Below are 19,365 nucleotides of genomic sequence, written 5' to 3'. Positions count from 1 at the left end.
AACAGCAATACCCTTTGGGCCTGCACCGCCAATGCGCTAAAATCAGCGTTGAAAATTTCCAACTATTTTTCACCAATTAAAAACGGATTCTGCCCTGCAATTCCTCATGCCATTGCCCATTGGCGCGACCCAAGCTTTTGTTGTTTGCTTTGTTGCATGCTGCACTTGCCACAGCGTTAAAGTCAACGCAAATTTGCGTAGGTTACAATTTACGAGCTTCGCGGTTCATACATAAATTTTTCCTTTGGCTTTTCAGTTCAAAGTGTTGAGCTGCTGACCTGTAAACGAAATTTGCGTTTATTTATCATATTTAAAATGCAATAAAATGCGTTTCATGCTGACAAGGTGCGCATAAATTAAGTTTATGCATTTTTAGTTGTGCTTTTGCAAACCCTAAGTGTCAAAATAATTCATTATAATTGCCCACAGATCATTTCCACACAAATTTTTTGTCAACGCTTTTTTTCGCGAGCGTCGTACGCTCTGCGTCATCGCGTGCGTTTATTTTAGTGCAACAGTTGCTGCTGCTGCTGCTGTTGTTGTTGTTGTTGTTGTTGTTGCCACAGCCCAAGCGGCTTGAAGACTTGAGTGAATAATTGCAGGCATGCCATGTTGTTTATACTAAATTTAATTAATGATGACTTTTATTTATGCATGCGTGCTCAGGCGTCAGGCGCTTGGGCTCATAAATATAGGCGCAGACCACACCCACTAAAAATCCAAAAAAATAAAGTAAAGTACGTTTTCAATTGTTTGTTGCCTAGTGTGTTGCCGATCACATTTACTTTTGTATTTATTTAATTTGCGCGTTATGCGACTCATAATTGTTACGACTTTGAACAATTTTAATTAGTTTTACAAATATGAGTGTTTAATATAGGTATATATATATATATATTTTTTACTGCTCGAGCGTTAAAGCATTCGCACTTAAGTGGCTTGGCTTGGTGGTGGCCCCATATATGGACAAATGGGATGCTAACCGCAAAAAACGATTGCGCTGAACAAATTTTGTAGTTGTGGGCCATAAAAAATGTTAACATCATTATAAAGCTTAACACCTGCAACCGAGCAGCTGAGCAGCTGACCAGCAACAACAACAACAACAACAACAACATAACACACATTTTTCGCATCTTGAGTTTATCGCTAATCGAACTCGAGTCTGTTCGAGCAACAGCAGCAACAACAACAAGCTATACAAACAGCAATATATGCAACTAGCATCTATAAAATTTTGTCGTTACGCGCGGCTGTTTCAGCTCACTTTGCATTCATGCCGTCAGTTTCTCACGCTCCTTATTGGATTTGGAACGCAAGTGCACGCGAGCAGTGAGCGGAGGCGATCGACTTGCATTGCCAACAGCCAACATCGGCAACATCAGCGGCAGCAGCAGCGGCAGCAGCAACATCGGCAACGACAATCAGCGCTTTGCGTGCACAATAACCGGAGGGCGAATGTTTTGTTGTTTTTGCTTTTATACTTAATTCAACTTTGCCACCGACGCAGTCGCCTTGGCATGTGGCATGTGGCCGTGCCTCAGCATAAAGTAAGCGGCTGCAAAGCGCATCGCAGCGCATCGCATCGCAACAATGTTGCTGCCGCTTCGACTACTTGTATGATTTATGTTGTCCAATTGAACTGGCGCCGCAATTTGTTAGCTTCTATTGCGAAAACGCCGTTGCTTATGCCATTTCTCTTGCCTCTAACTTGCCGCTCAGATATAAATCACAAGCGTAAAGGCAACATCAAACATCAAATCGTAATGAGCTCAATTCAATTTGCTTGCTTGCCGCCAGTTTATTATTAAATAGTTGTATAAAAAAAGAGAGTAAACAAAAGTGCAATTCATTTGCTATTTATAACATTCATAATATTGTTTTATAAACTGATGATTCTTCTGCTCATATAACTCTTGGGCATATGCTTGTACCACAGACTCTTAATGTACGTTTTAGTTTAATAAATTGTAGCTGATGCAGCTATTAGTTAACATTTAGTTAGTTAGTTGTTTTCAACAGAAAAAAATAAAAAGTATTGAACTGCCTGTCAGACTTTTAAGACTAGTTGTTGGCGCTTCCATAGCGCTGGAATAAACTAATATTGAGTTTTTTCATGTTTATGCATCGTCGTCACGTCGACTGTTGGCCATAAAATTATCCACATAGTTGGCTATAAACTGATACTGCATGCGAAACATTTGCTGCCAGCGGGCTTGAGCCAAGGCAAGCTGCGCAGCAGCTGCATCTTCAGCATCGTCAGCTGTCTCTTCACTGTCTGCCTGATCTTCAGTATCATCATCGGTTGCAGCGGTGAGCGTACTCTGCGACAGGCTGTCCTCATCGCTTACAGTGCCTGCAATGCTAGCTGAAAATGCCTCTTCTTCGCCCTCCTCGTAGTCATCCGAATCGAGCGCAGTGGACGTATTGCTATTGCTATCATACTGCGAGGTATCAATGCCTGAGGAGCCGCTTTCAGTGGACTCGGCAAAGCCGCTGCTGGAGTTTGGCTCCAAGCTATCACTGTCCGCATGCTCATGCTCATACAATGCCGGTGAGCCAGCGGCAGAGCGCGAGCTAACCGAAGCAGCCTCCTCCATATGATTAGCGGCGGCAACAGCAATATAAGGCGATATGTTTAGCTGCTCATTCACATGCACGCTTAGCTTGCTTAGCGACTGTCTAACTGGCTGCTGCTGCTGCTGCTGCTGCTGCTGCTGCTGCTGCACGGCAATTTCATCATCACATTGTTGCTGTTTTAGGAACTCCATAAATTTGTGATAGGTGTTCAAATTGGGCACCTCTGGCAAGGGTAGTCGTTGCTTCTTTTTGGACTTGCACTTGCTATGATCCACATAATACAAATGCTGCATGGCTTCGTACAGCTGCTGCAAGCATTTCTGCGCTTGCAAATTGTTCAAATTGAGTTTGGTAATGTAGGCTTTGAGCTGTTGTTGTACTTTGGGAAAGTTGTCAAACTTTTCCAGCAGACGCATGTGCTGCAGTTGTTGAGATATAGGCAAGGGATAGATATGCATGTCATATGATTTGTTGTCCACATGAATTTTGTGCGTTTTTGCCTTAAGCAGCGGCGCTGGCTTGTCCTTTTCGTCTATCCAAGCCTAAAAGTACAAATGTCTTATATACGTTTGTAATGCTGGCAAGCAAATTACTCACCTGGTTAGCTGGCTGCTCCAGCGTCTGCTCTTCACTATCATAATCCAGCTTTAAAGCAGCGCGTTTGCTGCTTAGCGCATGTGTACGCCGCCAGTTAAAGATGAGCACGCGACGCTTAGCAAGCTGCTGCTGATTGCGCTTCTGCAGCTTTTGTTGCACCAATGCACGTCCCAGCACCCGACGCGCATCGCTTTGGGTATAGTAGCTAGCATAGCTGGCATCGCTTTCATACTCATTATCCATGCTGTCCGATACAATGCTGCTGGCATCATCCACTGTGTTTGATATGGCCAAAGGCTGCAATGTGGTCGTGCTGTGCTCTGTCGGCTCAGCCAGGCAATAGGTTTTGGTATTTATAGAGTTTGGTGCTGCTGCTGGCAAATCAAGCGAAGGCGTTAGCTCTACGATTTCTATGTGCGATTCGGGTGACTTTTCAATGTGCTTCAAGCGCTGCATGTCCTGTATATTGTGCTCTGTAAGCGCAGCCTTGTGAATTTGAGTTTTAATGGGCTCACATTGTTTGTCGTTAAGATTTTCTTTGTTCTCTAAGCACTTAATATCAGTTGATTGTGTCAATTTGTAACATTCAGCACTTGTAGCCGCTGTCTCAGTCACAATCTCTTTGGCAACTGTTGCGTCATGAGCCTGATTTACTGTTTTGTTGTCAGCTGCAGCTGTTTTTGCCATCTCAGTGTCCGAATCAGACTTCCAGCGTTGTCGTATGCGTTTCAGCGCGGCTTCCTCTTGCTCACAACCCTCCACTTTATGATAATAGGCAAAATCGTATGCGTCAAACCTCCAAAAATCGAATCCTTCCCGTTTCTCTGCAGGAAACTGCAGCACAGACATGCCCGTGCCCGCTTTATCGAGTATGCGCTTGAATTGCGAGCCCTGTTCCGCTGAAGTTATAAAAGTAATGGCAATACCCTGGGAGCCAAAGCGACCGGCGCGACCAATGCGATGCAAATATGTAACATGATCTTTGGGTGGATCCAAATTAATAATCAAATTGGCATGTGCAGAGTCGACACCACGCGCCATCAAATCTGTGGCCACCATAGTGCGTGACTTGAAATTGCGATAAGCCTGTTAAAAGTTTAATTTTTTATTAACAATAATTATAAGCAATGTTTTAAGACATACCTGAAATGTTTCCAGCCGTTCGCTTTGCTTCATCGCACCGGACATCAGATGACAGTCTACGCCGTCTCGTTGCAAATAGCTGCAAAAAGAGTCTGCACGACTTTGGGAACTGGCAAAGAGTATGGCCTGCTCATAGGGCAGCTGCGAAATGATTTTATGCACCGCCAATAGCTTGGCCAACATCTCCTGCATGCTGTTCAGCTGCTCCGGCAGTTCACATACAAATTGGCGTATGCCAAGCAATACAGTGGCGCGCTCGCTGTTGGATACCAGCACCGGCCGGCGCATTAGCTTGGCGAGACGCTCATCCAGTCCATCTGGATAGGTTGCACTGCAGGCAATTATCTGGCGTTCGGCTGGCAATTGCTTTATCAATGCCTGCACATCTTTGTATAGAGATTCAGCACCAAAGAGCTGATCTGCTTCGTCCAGCACAAGCAAGTTAATATGCAAAGGGTTGAGCACTTTGTTTAATATAAGGTGCAACAGGCGACCTGGTGTGCCCACAACAATTCTGCCTGCTCTCAAGCGTTGGCGATCCTTCTTCACATCCGTGCCACCAATGAAACTGACAGTACATATTTTGTGGCCACTGAAACTGAATATGCCATTGGCAGTGTCCTCCACCTGTATAGCTAACTCGCGTGTTGGCACAATAATCAAAGTTTTTACATCTTTTGTAAATTTCATTCTATTCAATGCAGCAAGCACGTATATCAATGTTTTGCCTGTGCCGCTCTTGGACTGCACCATTAAATCTAAGAGTCGATAAAATGTTTACAGTTCTGAATAATATAAATTTAGGCAGTTGCTTTACTCACCCATGCCAGCAATTGCCATTGGTATAGCGGCGGCTTGAATTTTGGTTGGTGTCACAAATTTATGAGCGTGCAGTCCCCGCACAAAATGATTGTCCAAATTCAGTTGCTCGAACGTGACCGCGCTGGCAGCCACATCGCTAGTGCGCTCCTTGCCAGCTTGCAAATCGTGCGCAATAGCGCTGTCCATGTTATTATCAGTTAATACAAGGTGTTTGCTGCTAATTATAAATGATTTTTATTAGCAAAACTAAATTCACGCTGCTGAAAAGCCGCCAAGCGTATTTGTTATTAGTGTGGAGAAAACTTTTTCAAATAAACGTAAACAGTTACGCGTACGCGATAGTTTAACGTGCGCTAATGTGATCGACATTTTGGGTGCGACCGCCACAGCAACAGAGTGTTGTAAAATGTGTTTAGCTTATATCGATATTCCAGTTGGAATTTTAGTTTTACATTAACCGCGACGAGTGAATGTACTAAAATTATTCAATTGAAGTGTTAAAGTGTGTATATTTGTGATTTTAAGTGTTTTGTGCATTTATTTATACAATCATAAGCGATCAACAGCTGTTATGCACGTGCGAAACAGCTGTGCAACCAAATATAAATAGTTTTGGTTTTACTGCAACTAAAACAATGGACATGCATAAAATAACGTTTTTTTTAGTAACTGGACCGCCAGGTAAGCGCTTATTTGCAGATTTTGAAGTGCAGCATATTAAACAACAAATTTTAGGTATTGGCAAGACTACATTAGTACGCAAAGTATGCGACAAGTTAGGCGAGCAAACCAAGCCAAAAGGTTTCTACACGGAGGAAGTGCGTGTCAATGGACAGCGCATTGGCTTCGATGTTGTCAGTTTTGGCGGCACGCGCGGTATTTTGGCGCGAGAGCAAACTACGGATAATGTACGTCGTCCGAAGGTAGGCAAATACTCTGTTTACGTACAAGATTTTGAGCAATTGGCGTTGCCATTGCTAAAGTCAGCACCACTGCTAGTTATAGACGAAATTGGCAAAATGGAATTGCTAAGCCAGCGCTTCGAAGCGGCCGTAAATGAATTGCTGCAAAAAGAGCAATTTATGTTAGCTACAATACCCTCGCAGACGCGTCAGCCCATTGCTTTGGTGGAGCGCCTCAAAAAGGCGCCACATGCAGTTATTTATGAGGTGACCAATGCTAATCGTAATGCGCTAGTTAATGCTATAGCTGAGCAAATACTTGAAACGAATCATGCAAAGCAAGTAATGTCAATTGAAAATTTATAAACATATAAAGCGTTTCAAGGCACGAAAAATTCGCAGTTTCTTTTTTTTTTCTTTGTTAAGCAATGTTATACAAAATTTTATATTTAGTGTTATTTGTGCTATTCACGGTATTGCACATCAGTTCGCATTTGAAGCCAGTTATCCAAGCCAATGCCAGCATAAAGACAATTAACCTACAGCTCGATCGCAAGCTGCATTTGCATTTGGGCTACGAATATCAACGCTCGATGCTGTGGCAGGCAGTAATCAATGCAGCGCTGCTTGTGATTGGACTCTGGCATTGTCAGCGTCGCGTCATGCAGTCGAAGTTGCTTTTTCTGGGCTCACCGCAGAGCGTAGTGCAGCATCCAGCTGGTGCTGGTGGCCACAATACCATATCGCCTGCCACGGAGGTGAAATTGGACTGGCTGCGCAGCAGAAAGTTGCTGCCAACAACCTGGGAGCTGTTTCCGTTTGGAGTTCTCGCACGCTTCGCCGGACCCTGGCTGCTGACCTTTATATTCAACGCATTGCTCAATTATATGCAGCTTAACATAGTTATGCGACACTTCTGTAGCTCCCCCCTTGAGGTGTTGATGTACTATGTGCGCATCCAAATGCTGTATATGCGCCAATTGCTACTGGCTGCTGTTGAGCCACATAAATATTACTTTAATGATGCCTTGGAGTCTTATGTCAGCGGAGCAGCAGCAGCAGCAGCAGCTAACCACATAAGCTATGAGGTGAATCTGACCGGTGATGATTAAAATCAAGTGCCTATGAGCATGTAGTCAATGCCTGGAATATCATATTTAGTGTTTGCTTATGGCTTAATGCCGCTCCTCTTGCTCTCTATACGTTCATTTAAAGTTGTGCAATAAAACTGTTTTCGACAACGTAGAATTCTTTTACAAGTTTACTCTGAACTTTACGGCTGCCCCCTTAGCCAGGCTAGTTGACGTTAAGCCAAAGTTTGTAGCTCACGTGGGGAATTCGCGGAATGTTGGCAACAAATCTGTAAACTTTTGCTCGCTCGTATAGTTTCTATAAATTTTAGATATTTTCTTAACTTAGTAAGCTGTCTTACAGCATTCGTTTAGTGTCTACATATTCTCCAGAAAGTATAATCAAAATAATTTCAGAACACATGTACAAAAAAAAATAATAGGCAAACTATTTTCTTAGTATAAACAGAAGCGTACGTCTTATAGCTTAACCAAGCGCCGCTCCAAGGACTGTAACAGTATAGAACGTAGAGCAAAAAGTTAGAGGCGCCAGTAATTGGCGGTTCTAACAAGTTTATATTTGATATTTCTTTTGGAAGCTGGTAAGTTGGTAATACGTAGTACTAAAAAATTAGCTGGCCTGGCTGTCATGGCGGAGATGCAAGCCAGAGAGATGTAGCACTTACGGCTGACAAGCTAAGCATCAATCAATCAATCAATCAATCAATAAGCGTTGGGTGCTTTCATTAAGCGCAATCTCTTCTTATTCATCTAGTTTATGCTAATTTTGCTATTCATGTTCTAATGCCACCGTGACAACTTTTGCCAGCATTTTCCCATCTAGTAGCTCTTGCTAGTCTAATCTAGTTGTCTTTTCTATTTTCAGTTATGAACTTTGAGTTCACTTTTAGTTATTTTGTGTCACACAAATCATTCGGACAGAATTCAGCAACGCGTTAAAACATTTTGTAGATACAAATTTATTATACACTCAATTGTTATTTCTTTTTTGTGTAAAAAACAAATTTCTTTTGGAAAATATTTCGTTATTGAAACAGTTCATCCAAAATCTTCAATATATTTATATATATAATTAACCAGCTAGGTTGAGCAAAAAAAATCCAAAAAAAAAAATAGAAAGTTTTTGCCAAACGGCCGCTTAAACCCAAATTCAAATATCCAAGATGCCTCTGCAAGGTCAACTCTGCATGCTCTGCCGCCCGCTTTACTCTCGCGGTCTGCGCTTTATGCAACGCTTCAGCAGGAACAGCAACCTGGTGCGCTATGCATCCAGCTGCGGCGATGGCGGCGCCAAGGGCGGCAAGGGCCTCGTCTTGGGCGTCTACGAGAAGGAGAGCGGCAAGGGACCTCGACTGACGCCGGCGGGCGAAAAGTTTGATGATCGCTTGCAGGGCAAGCTGTCGGAGCTGATCTGTGAAACGAATATTACGGGTCATTTGGGACGCGGCAAGATCTTTAACAATGTGGACGCAGACTTTCGCTCCATCTGCATTGTGGGCGTGGGCCTGGAGGGCATTGGCTTTAATGAGCTGGAAATGATTGACGAGGGCATGGAGAATGTGCGCGTGGCGGCGGGCATCGGTGCACGCTCGTTGCAAACGATGAACTGCATCGAGGTGCATGTGGATCATATGGATTATCCGGAGCAGGCTGCCGAGGGCGCTGCGCTGGCCATTTGGGTATTTGAGGAGAATCTGAGTAAAAAGTATCGCTCTGTTATACCCAAGCTGGAGCTGTATGGCTCACCCGATTTGGATTCATGGACGCGTGGCTTGTTCAAGGCGGAGGCGCAAAATCTCTGCCGGCGCGTCTCTGATGCGCCCGCCAATTGCATGACGCCCACAATCTTTGCACAGACAGCCGTCGATGCCTTGTGCCCCTGCGGCATCACCGTCGAAGTGCGCACCATGGAGTGGATTGAACAGCAGCGCCTCAACTCATTCCTAATGATTGCCAAGGGCTCCTGCGAGCCGCCAGTGCTGCTGGAGATTGCCTACTGCGGCACTGCGCCCGAGGATAAGCCCATTTTGCTCGTTGGCCAGGGCATCACCTTCAATTCCGGCGGCATTAATCTGCGCCCCTGCGCCGGCATGGACGAGTTCCGTGGCGACCTCACTGGCGCTGGTGTGGTGCTGGCTTCAATGCGTGCGGCCGCGGCGCTCTCGCTGCCCATTAATATTACGGCCATATTGCCGCTCTGCGAGAATCTGCCCTCGGGCATGAGCTGCAAGCCGGGCGATGTGGTGACGCTGCTCAATGCCAAGTCGATGGCGGTGCGCAATGTGAGTCGCACCGGTGTCGTCGAAATAGCCGATCCCATGCTCTATGGCCAGATGACGTACAAGCCCCGGCTTGTGGTCGATGTGGGCTCCATGTGTGTGGGCATCAAGCGTGCGGTGGGCGGCGGCGCAACGGGCATCTGGTCAAATTCTCATTACATATGGAAGCAATTCCAGCGTGCTGGCTCTCTGACCGGCGATCGCATGTGGCGCTTCCCGCTGTGGAAGTTCTACAAGGATCGCGTTGCAGAAAATCTTAGCTATGATCTGGCCAACGATGGCGATGGTCATGCCTCTTCCTGTCTAGCCGCCGCCGTGTTGCACGAACTTGTGCCCTGCAGCGATTGGGCACATCTGGACACCTACGGCACCGGCTTGCTGAGCAAATATGGCCTGGTGCCCTATCTGGCCGCCGGCCGCATGACGGGCAGACCAACGCGCACCTTGGTGCAATTCCTTTATCAAATGGCCTGCCCCGAACAAAAGTGATTTTAAGCTCTTGGGTCTCTTTTAACTTTTAACTTAAACACACGCGCTCTCTCAAATCGAAGGCGGTTTTATGCAGACGACAAATGAATTTTTGTGGAATCGGTCAAACTTTGCAATTGACACTGATGTAAAACATTAACATGGTTATTTATTATTTTATTATTCGGATGTGCATGTAAAGCAAAATTTAATTGTTTACCTGTAAATTAATGGAGATTATATAAAAGTCTCTTGTTGTGAGTAAGTCGATGGCAAATAAATTGTTAAGATTATTGAAACAGATGAAACGATGAGTGGAGCTGAAGTAGTAGTGGATTTATTATTGATAGAAGTTCATTAAAATCATCAAAACATTTTCTACTTCAGTCTATCGCACGAAGTAGCATTTGAATTTGATTTATAATTATTAATCTGATTAGCTTTTCTTTCTTATCACTTATGACTAGACCTCGGAATGTGCATATTTTTTTTACTGAAACAGATGAAACAATGAATAGAGTAGAATGCTGAGTTTTCGTGTATTCATTTGTAATTGAAATTAGTATTTAAAAATATTTCTTCAACACAACATTTTCTACTTCACTCCTATCGCACGAATTAACATTTGAATTGCAGATTAACTTTTCTTTGTTATCACTTTTGACTTTTAATAAACCTTAAGCTTATTTCATGTGTTTTTAGGTTGACACTGAATTGTTGCTCAAGTTCTAGCAAACTTCTCTTAAGTTCTGTGCGTGTATCTCAAAGCTTTAGCTTGCTTTAAGTCTTTAAGCAGCTGCTAACGCCAAATGAAGCCACAACTTGTACTCCCTAGCTACTCCAGCTAGCAAAGTACGTGCCCCAGTTACATGCTGTGCGTCACGCAGCAGCAGCAGCAGCCGCTTGGCATAAATTCTGCGCAGAGAGGCTGAGCTGAGGGTGTGTGGCTACTCATAGCTAATAAACCGCAGCAGGCAGCAGGCAGCAGGCCCAACTGCATTGGAGACTGTCGAATTTGTGTCCCCACACAAGTTTTTTGGAAATTGCACTTGAACACAATTTTGATGGCACTGGACGCGCAGTTTGCTTTTATTTTTATATCTCAATGTAGTAGAGGAGAAAAAGTTGAAAACTAAAATTGAAACATTAGCCAAGGCTTACGAGCGAAAAAATTCAATGACTGCGCATTGTTGGCACAATTTGTTGCAAGTGACATGCAGCATATATCACATAATTGCTTGCCTCATAGTTTTAATCTAATTATGAAAATCAGCAAGCCACCACTTTGTATTTAATTAAAAGCGCCGCAGACAGCGCAACGCTTACGCATTAACTAGCAAAATTATATTTGCAATGATTTTGTCTTTGCTGCGTCAAGACTTGGCCTCGACCTGCTGCTGCTGCTGCTGCTGCTGCTGCTGCTTGCCTGTCCTTGTCCTTGGCCAAAATGTGGCAACGGCTGCTGGCGCAGCTCATTTCGCTGGCTGTCAACTGTTTTAATGATAAAGTGTTGCGTTTTAATCCTGGCATAGTAACTACCTGACAACGCTTAAGTGCCTTGACAAGCGCGCGTCGTCGTTGCTGGGGAGGGGGGCGTGGCAAACTTTGATGCATGCGCATTTTTTGGAGGCGCTGCTTAGTTCGCTGACAGCTGCAGCGTGAGTTTTTAAAACTATTAAGTATACGCAAGCGTGACAAAGTAATTTCATATTTTTTTTTGCGTCGCTTGCTAACATGCCGTGCCACACGCATTATGCATGCGCTGCAGCAGTAAGTGCATTGTTATTTACGACATGCATTGGCAGGAAACGGATGTGCGTGAGTGACGTGACATTTACGTGCGCAGCTGAGATACAAAATGGTATTGGGATATTGCGTTATGACCCGCAGCCAAAGTGGCATGCATCAAGTGCTGACATTCTACACACACACACACACACACACACACACACACACGTGGCAGGGAGCAGTCACTGTGTTGCAACTTTTCGGACAGCAACTGACAAATTGTTTCGATTGCCTCTTGGCCCCAAAACGTTGCTCCCGTTGGCGCTTTGTGTAAACAGTTGTCGCTTGCCCAGCGCTCGGCTAACTTTTTTTGATAGATGACTGACAGTTGCTGCCAGCAGATCAACAGCGAGAGTTGCTCAGTTGCAATTATATCGTTATAAATGCTAAATTGCAACTCTTAAAGTTTAATGTGCAGCATAATTTGAATTGCAAGCATATTAAACGCACATGTTACGCTTGATTATAACTAAAAGGCAGCAGCAGCATGTTTATGCTCACACACACACGCACACATATTGCACTACAGTTTCCGCTTAGGCGAGTATCTATGCCCACTAAACACAACCGCAAAATGGTCAAGCGAGTGAATCGCTTTTAATTAATGCCTCGGCATATTCATGGCGCATAAATGTGAGCTACCGAAATTCAGTGCAAGCCACAAGACCCAAACACACACACACACACACACATACACTTTCACTCACACACACAGCTACACTGTGTACTGCGCGTGCAAATAAAAAAATGAGCTACGTAATGAATTGAAATTCTTGTTTGCTCTTTTTTATGCTTTGTTTTATTTTTTTGGCGTGCGTCCAGCAACTTAATGAAAAGCTGCGGGGCATATCCTTTGACTCGCACTTTGAGTTATGTTCACCAACAATCTATTGGCAGCTGTAGTTTTTTACAGCAAACCAACCCCAACATTAAGTTGTTTATTTTCTTTCCTCTTTTTTACATTTGACACTGACAAATGCAGGTGAATTTTTGGCATTCAGTGCGCTGTTTATATAGCAATTATGCCAAATAGTTCAGCTTTGATAAGTGCTATGCACACATATACAAACCACACACATACACGCGCACTAAGCTAAGTGCTGCAGCAGTTAACAATTTAATTAAAATTAAATGCTAACAGGCTTGAATGAGAGCTGTAGTAAAAGTCAAAACAAATTGTGTTGATGGTAGATAAAAACTGTAAGCAAATTTACAGTCAGTCATAGCAGGCAGCATGAGACTCAGCACAAAGAATGCGCAATAAATAAAAAATACGCTTATTATTAAAATGTAGCTATAAAAAGTAATATAAATAGATAACCATAGATTTAATCGGCTTCTATGGTTATCTATTTATATTTTTTTTATAGCTAAATTTTAATAAAGAGCGTTTTTTTCAGCAAATATGAGAATAAAGAAATATAAAAAAATTAGTAATAGAGTAAACATTAATTTGCTTTACGATTTGCTGCTATAAATATTATTTATTGTATTGAAGTGCTTATTATATTTTTTTATTAAATTAAACCAGCGTGTTTTTCACTATTATTACTACTGAGTTTCTGTTTGTAGTTCCTCTTCAAGTGTTCATTATCTTTATTAACTTTTATTTTAATTGTTAAGCTGTTGCTGCTGTAAGCTACGATTCTGTTTAACTACGTCGAACAATATTTGTTTCTATTGTATATAAATATTATTAAATAATTGTGCTAAGCAATTCCTATATCAGCATTGATTTTGCCTTTGTCGTGCATTAAATTCGCAATATAAACTTGGCAGTATTTAATTTGGGCACTTGCCAGACACAAATCTATAGCCACTAGTCACATCAATTGCATATCTAACAATGCAATGTTATTTTTAAATTTGATTATCGCCCAACTGTTCAATATTTAAGCTACTGCAAATGAAACTTTATTGTTGTGAATGCCGCTCTAACAGAATTATATATCAAAAACGAATTAGATTAAATATATAAAGAGATTTAATACCAATGAAGCTGCATAAGTTTTTTAAATGAATAACAACAAGCCTTGAGAACAGACCAAATGCTGTACGGAGTCTACTTAGATTGCAATGTGGGAACAGCTAAGAACTGATTAAAGCCGCTGCGCGCTCTTTTCTACAGATTCTCAAGACTTATGCGCGTAGTTAGCCAAATAAATTTATAAATATTCAAAATGAAATGCTCACTTTGCTTCACCTAATGACCCTTTGTGCATATTTTCATTACAGAGTCTTAAAACATACATCAAGAGCACATGTCAGTGTTTTTGTTGTGTGTGTGTGTGTGTGTGGCATGTAAAAAATGTGTGTGCAACTAAATGAATTGTAATCAAACTGAGTTGTTACCCTGTACGCACACAAAATATTAAGTATACGCACAAGTTGTGTGCCCAATAAGCCTTAGCTTATGATTAAATGCACAAGTTTTAATTGCATTTATGTGCTTAGACTGCCAGCGAAGTTGCTTTTGGCTGCTTGTTACAGCTTTTGCATAGAGGAGTTGAACGCTTTGTTGCATGCCACGCTGACAGTTTGACACATAGTTGTCACAGCAAATCCACTTAAAACGGCTGCCAAAGCGACCGCATGCTGTAAAACCCAAACAAGCTGCACTCACTACTTGCGTGGCACCTGTTGTTGTTGTGGTTGTGACTGTCGCCTGCGCTGATCCTTGACATATAAAATACAAAATGAACACGCAAAGCGCAAAGCGCGTCAAAAAATAGCTTCAATGATATTTTTTTTGTTGCTACTGCTGACACTGGCACTTTGCTCTATTTTTTGCGTGCGCACAATTGAGAATTTATAAAAAACGGAAGCTGCGTTTTCCGGAGAAAAAAAAAACGGCTATTTGGCAGTAGCTGCACGCCGGAAACGCGGCAACTTGATTCAATTCAGAAACGGCAAAAGGCGCACAACAATGCGCATGTAATCAAAGCGCAAACCAAAAGCCTGTTAAGTGCGCTAGGGCAGCGCAGCGCGAGGGGCGTGGCGGGGCAGACAGTTTATAAAGTGAACATTCAAGTTGTTGTTTGCTTAACTTGGCCTACAAAAGTTTTACACATCACACAGAAGTTTGCAGCTTTCCTATATATATAGCAATTGCAGCTGCATTACGCATACGCCACATATGCCACAGTAAATAACAAAGCAATTGTGTAATTTAGATTTAGCAATTATGCGCCGGCTGCTTTTTCCACAACGCATTTTTGTATTAAAATTTTAGCATTTTTGATTTATATGCCAGCGCAGTGGCTGCGGCAATTGTTGCTGTTGTTGTTCTAACTATAATTGCTAGTTGTATATTATAGCAATGATTGTGATTGCGGCTAATGCAAATTGTTATTTTTGCTATACAAAGCGTAATTGAATTTTTGCTGTTTAGCTCATTAAGATTTGATGGACACATTGTGGGCCTACAAGATAATAACATTGGACCGAGCTCAGAATATACAATGACAACATAAGTCCACAAAAACAAGGCTACAGCCTATTTATAAGCAGCCAGCAAAAAGGACACACGTGGGCAGCGAGCGCTTTCTTTTGCTTTCTTTCTGCGTTTATTTTTGTCAAAATCCCAATTGAATTATTGTAGCCATTGCCACAAAAGCTGTCAGCAAAACTGAGTCGGGTGCTTGGCAGCTGCTTAACCTGCGCTAACGCCTTATTGAAAGCCTCAGCTCTGCTGCCTAATTAGACTAACATAATTAATTTTAATAAATTTACAGCTTGTGTTTTAATGCAAACTTTTTGCTGTTCATTGCAGGCGACTGACTTCAAGAGAAAGAGAGCGCAGCACATGTAAGTAAAAAACTGTTATACACTCCAAATGCGACTTTAATGCCGCTTTGGCATCAGTTGTATATAATTTTATTGCTACGTTGGGTTTTATGGCGGGCAGGCAGTCTATAGAGTGCCAAGGCAAACATTTTTGACGCCAAACTTTTTTTTTTTATATTTCGCTGAGCTCCGCCTGTGAGAGAAATTAAAATTGATTTTATTTGCTATATGGTAAGCACTAGTCTGCGTGTGTGTGTGTGCGCCGCTGTGTGCATTGAAGCATAAAGACTTTGCTCAAAATGGTTGCCATAACAGTCAAGATTTAAGGCAAATCAAACTGAACATTTCCGAGAAATGCGCAAGTAAAAATGTTTTTATTTTGTGTTTAAGCATTTTAAAGCATTTTATTTTGCTGCTTCCGACAGATGCAACACGGAAAAATGGAAAAACGTTGCGCTGCAAGAAAAATTGAAGCAACTACACATTTGCTAAAGTTACAAGTCATATAGCAAAAATATTCTATTTAATGTTTGCAACGACGCCATGAAAAATTGCACTGCAGCAAATAGTTGTCTGCAGTGTGTGTGTGTGTGTCTGTATGTCTGTGTGTGTGCGTATTGTATTACGACTGCATTAATTTATGTACGAAACGCCAGGACACGTACGACTGGCAGTGAGAGATTTTCTAAACTGTGGAGCCACTGAAAACTGTGGCCAAAAGTCAGACCAAGCATAAAGAGAGAGGATGCTAGAGCGAGTGACAGGAAATGGGTTGCGGTGCTGCTTGTCTCTCTCTCTCTGTGTGTGTGTCGCTGTGTGTGTGTGTGCGACGTTGTCATTGCCAAGGAAGCCACTGGCAGAGGCTCATTATGTAGCAAGGCAGCAAAGTTAAAGTCTGCGCTGCTCTAACAAACAAAGTCTTGCCAAAAAAAGAGAAGCGCATAAGAAATTCTACAATATTCATGATCTCTAACTGCCACTGCAGCAGCGCAGGCAATACACGTGCCATAGACATACCCTTAAAGCTTAAAGCAGCTGCATATTAAGTATACGCAGCTTGACTTTGCTACTAAACACACATAAACTGTGTATTTGCTAATGTTGAACATTTTGCGCATTTCCGCACATTTCCTGTCTCATATTAAATTTAAACTTAAAGCAGCTGCACTTGGCGTGTGTGTTTTAGATAAAGCCGCACAGTACGCAAAACTTTTGCGCAGCATGACAAAAGTGTTAACATGCTGCACTCACGTTGACAGCAATATGGTTAATTATTAAGCAGCTACAGCAGCAACAATGACAGCATATCAATCTGTCAAGCTAAAGCGTCGCTCTCAACTGAACTTAGCTACAAAGCGGTCTGCTGTCTGTGTCTGACATTCCTATTTGTTAGTTAGCCTGTTCTGCAGTTCTGTGTGCTGCTGCTGCATTAAATTTGCATTTGAATAGCTTGTAGCTTACCTCGACACAAATTATGCAACTCAATTGGTGTGTGTGTGTGTGTGTGTGCGTGCGCATGCTGAGGCCTTGACTGGCTTAGTTTAGTGCTTGGCAATGCAGTCGAGCATTAGGAGCACTTACAGTTTACAAAATGCTTGAACGCCCAGTTTTATGCTAATTTCAAAGGCCAGACTCATCATCGTCGTCATCATCATCATAAATTTAATTAAAAACGCTCGAGTCGTGCTAAATAAAATATGCGCTGGCTAATTGAAATGCGTTGAGCAAATAGTGAATTGCATGTTTATTTAGTTTTGAGCTCTTAATAATGCCTTGTTGACTTTCATTATGCCAAACAATCAAAAGCAATTAAGCATTGTCGCATTAATATTAAAATTAAATCCAAATAATAAACAAATAACGCGTGCGGCGAGGGCGCGTGGCAAGCTGCTCAACAATTCAGCGCAGGTCTAAGCACTCAACTCAACTGAACTGAACTGAGCTCCAGCCACTGTCTGTCTGTCTGTCTGTCTAACTGACTGAGTAGCTGAGTGCGTCTAAACGCCGCTTGCCGCAAGCTGCTGCACGAACACTTAAGTAACTCTGCCCTGCAGCTCTAAATGAACAAGGCGCAGCAGGCGAAGAGCGCGAGGGCAGCTGCCAGCAAAACGTTTAGTCTACTTTTGGGGGCGCTCGTTAGTTGTTTGCGCTTTGTCTGACGTGTGTTTTTGTTGTGTGTGTGTGTGAAGGTCGTGTGTACTACAAAACTGTAAAAAATATACAAAAGCAAAAAAATATATATTGCTCACAAAGTGTTGAGCATAATAATGAGACACACACACACACACACAGGCTTCCGTTCGTTCTCTGTTGCTCTCAACTTGTGGCTGCTGTTCGCTTTTGTTGATGCTTTTCAGTTTCATTTGCATGGCAACTGTCTTAAATTTATGCTTGGCTCGTTTTTGTTTTCACCAGCTAAATGATATTCATATTTTTGTGTCTTCCTGCCAATTGCATATTGCAGCAGCAGCAGCTTGAGCTTAGCTTGAAGCTAATTTTATGTCATAATCATAGCAATTAAATTTATGGCCTTAGTTTCGCACTTGAAGGAATTTTATGAGCACTTAAAGCTGCCCATAAAACGAAGGCGCATACATAAATCAACTACAAAAGCAATAACCACCAAGTCGACTCAAGCGTATTACGCATACGCCATGTTAACACTTTATAAACGCATTAGCGTTCAATGGGGCGCTACACACATCAAAATCTAATTTGCAAAACTTTAGTTGACAAAATTATATATATATATTTTACAACAATAATATCTACGCATATGTATCTATATTATTTACGAGCATAGAGCATCATATTTGTTGTGGCACATAAATCACATGAATATAGGCTGCGCGAACGTGCCTCAGATAACTAGATACAAATTTTGTGCAAAATATATGTATATATATGCCACGCGCGCAATATGAAAACAGCTGCCCGCCCGCACATTAAACAGCCAAAGAGCGAGCGCTGCCGCTGCCGCTTTGAGTTGAAATCATTTTGCAGCTGAAGGTCAACAACTAAACTGCTGGCTAATGGTGGCTGGCTAAGGGTGTTTGGGTTACTTTTTGTTAGCTGCCGCCGCCGCCGCCGCCGCTGCTGCTGCTGGGCGTGGTGCTGCCATTAAAGACAACTTCCGCAAACCATAAATTAAGCGCACCACAATGAGAAGGAATTGCTCCCACGGTGGTTGCTTGTGCCCACCCCCGCACAAAACGTTGCCTAACATTTTATACACTTTTCGTTGATTCTAAAATATGAATGTTGCCGCAGCTCATTTGTCAAAGTGAGTGGAAGGAAATGACAACTACTTTTCGTTTGAGCCCTTGATAAAGAATTTTAAAGCTTTCATTAAAGCCTTGAGTTTCGCCCAGAGCATGAATTTCTCTCTTTTGTTAAAACACGTTTCACATAACATTTAATTAATTATTTAAATATGTTAGCTAACATTTTTTGTGTTTAAATTTAAGCAAAACAAAGAGCTAGCATAACATTTACTGTTAACTTAACATGCTTAGATAACATAAACTGCTTTGCAATATTATTATTTTTTATTTTTAGCGACGATGAAAGAAAAGGATTACAAAAAATATTTAAAATTAAATTTAAATTTAATTTAAAATTATGTTTTTGTTTTTAGGAATGCAAGGATTGGGGAAAACCCACTCAGGTATGGGTTAGTGTTAATTATTAAAGTTTAAATAAATACAGTTTGTATATCAAGTGTATTTTAAAGTTGAATATCGGCTCGTTTATTTTGTTTCTTAATTGGCTGCTGATTGTCGTACTCAGCGTCTAGAGCATGAATTATAATTAATTATTTAAATATATAAAACTGACGCTCTTTGTACTTAAACTGAAACAATTAGCAATTTCTTTACGCTTGGCGCTCTTAGCTTAACAGTTGCTGTT

At 42.0% G+C, this 19,365-nt stretch overlaps 4 protein-coding genes across 4 annotated transcripts; 3 read left to right on the top strand and 1 right to left on the bottom strand.

Annotated features, from left to right (window-relative positions):
* Positions 1 to 1,848: 1,848 nt before the first annotated feature.
* LOC108598532 (probable ATP-dependent RNA helicase DDX20) lies at positions 1,849 to 5,393 on the bottom strand. Its single transcript, XM_017985214.1, has 4 exons — positions 5,142 to 5,393; positions 4,321 to 5,078; positions 3,178 to 4,263; positions 1,849 to 3,122 (listed from the first exon to the last, which is right to left on the bottom strand). Exons 1-4 carry the CDS (start codon positions 5,326 to 5,328, stop codon positions 2,121 to 2,123), a joined length of 3,033 nt encoding a protein of 1,010 aa, XP_017840703.1. The 5' UTR covers positions 5,329 to 5,393; the 3' UTR covers positions 1,849 to 2,120.
* A 237-nt stretch (positions 5,394 to 5,630) lies between these two features.
* Positions 5,631 to 6,490, top strand: LOC108599025 (cancer-related nucleoside-triphosphatase). The gene is made up of 2 exons (XM_017985806.1): positions 5,631 to 5,823; positions 5,878 to 6,490. The coding sequence occupies exons 1-2, from the start codon at positions 5,778 to 5,780 to the stop codon at positions 6,408 to 6,410; spliced, it is 579 nt and encodes a 192-aa protein (XP_017841295.1). The 5' UTR covers positions 5,631 to 5,777; the 3' UTR covers positions 6,411 to 6,490.
* On the top strand, positions 6,433 to 7,289 carry LOC108599024. Its single transcript, XM_017985805.1, has one exon. The coding sequence runs from the start codon at positions 6,473 to 6,475 to the stop codon at positions 7,154 to 7,156; it is 684 nt and encodes a 227-aa protein (XP_017841294.1). The 5' UTR covers positions 6,433 to 6,472; the 3' UTR covers positions 7,157 to 7,289.
* Positions 7,290 to 8,198: 909 nt separating this feature from the next.
* Positions 8,199 to 10,190, top strand: LOC108601150 (cytosol aminopeptidase-like). The gene has a single exon (XM_033293758.1). The coding sequence runs from the start codon at positions 8,299 to 8,301 to the stop codon at positions 9,901 to 9,903; it is 1,605 nt and encodes a 534-aa protein (XP_033149649.1). The 5' UTR covers positions 8,199 to 8,298; the 3' UTR covers positions 9,904 to 10,190.
* Positions 10,191 to 19,365: the final 9,175 nt, after the last annotated feature.

Source organism: Drosophila busckii, chromosome 3L, assembly GCF_011750605.1.
Source record: "Drosophila busckii strain San Diego stock center, stock number 13000-0081.31 chromosome 3L, ASM1175060v1, whole genome shotgun sequence".
In the NCBI taxonomy this organism is placed as follows: Eukaryota; Metazoa; Arthropoda; class Insecta; order Diptera; family Drosophilidae; genus Drosophila; species Drosophila busckii.
This window is presented reverse-complemented; position numbering and strand designations above follow the sequence as displayed.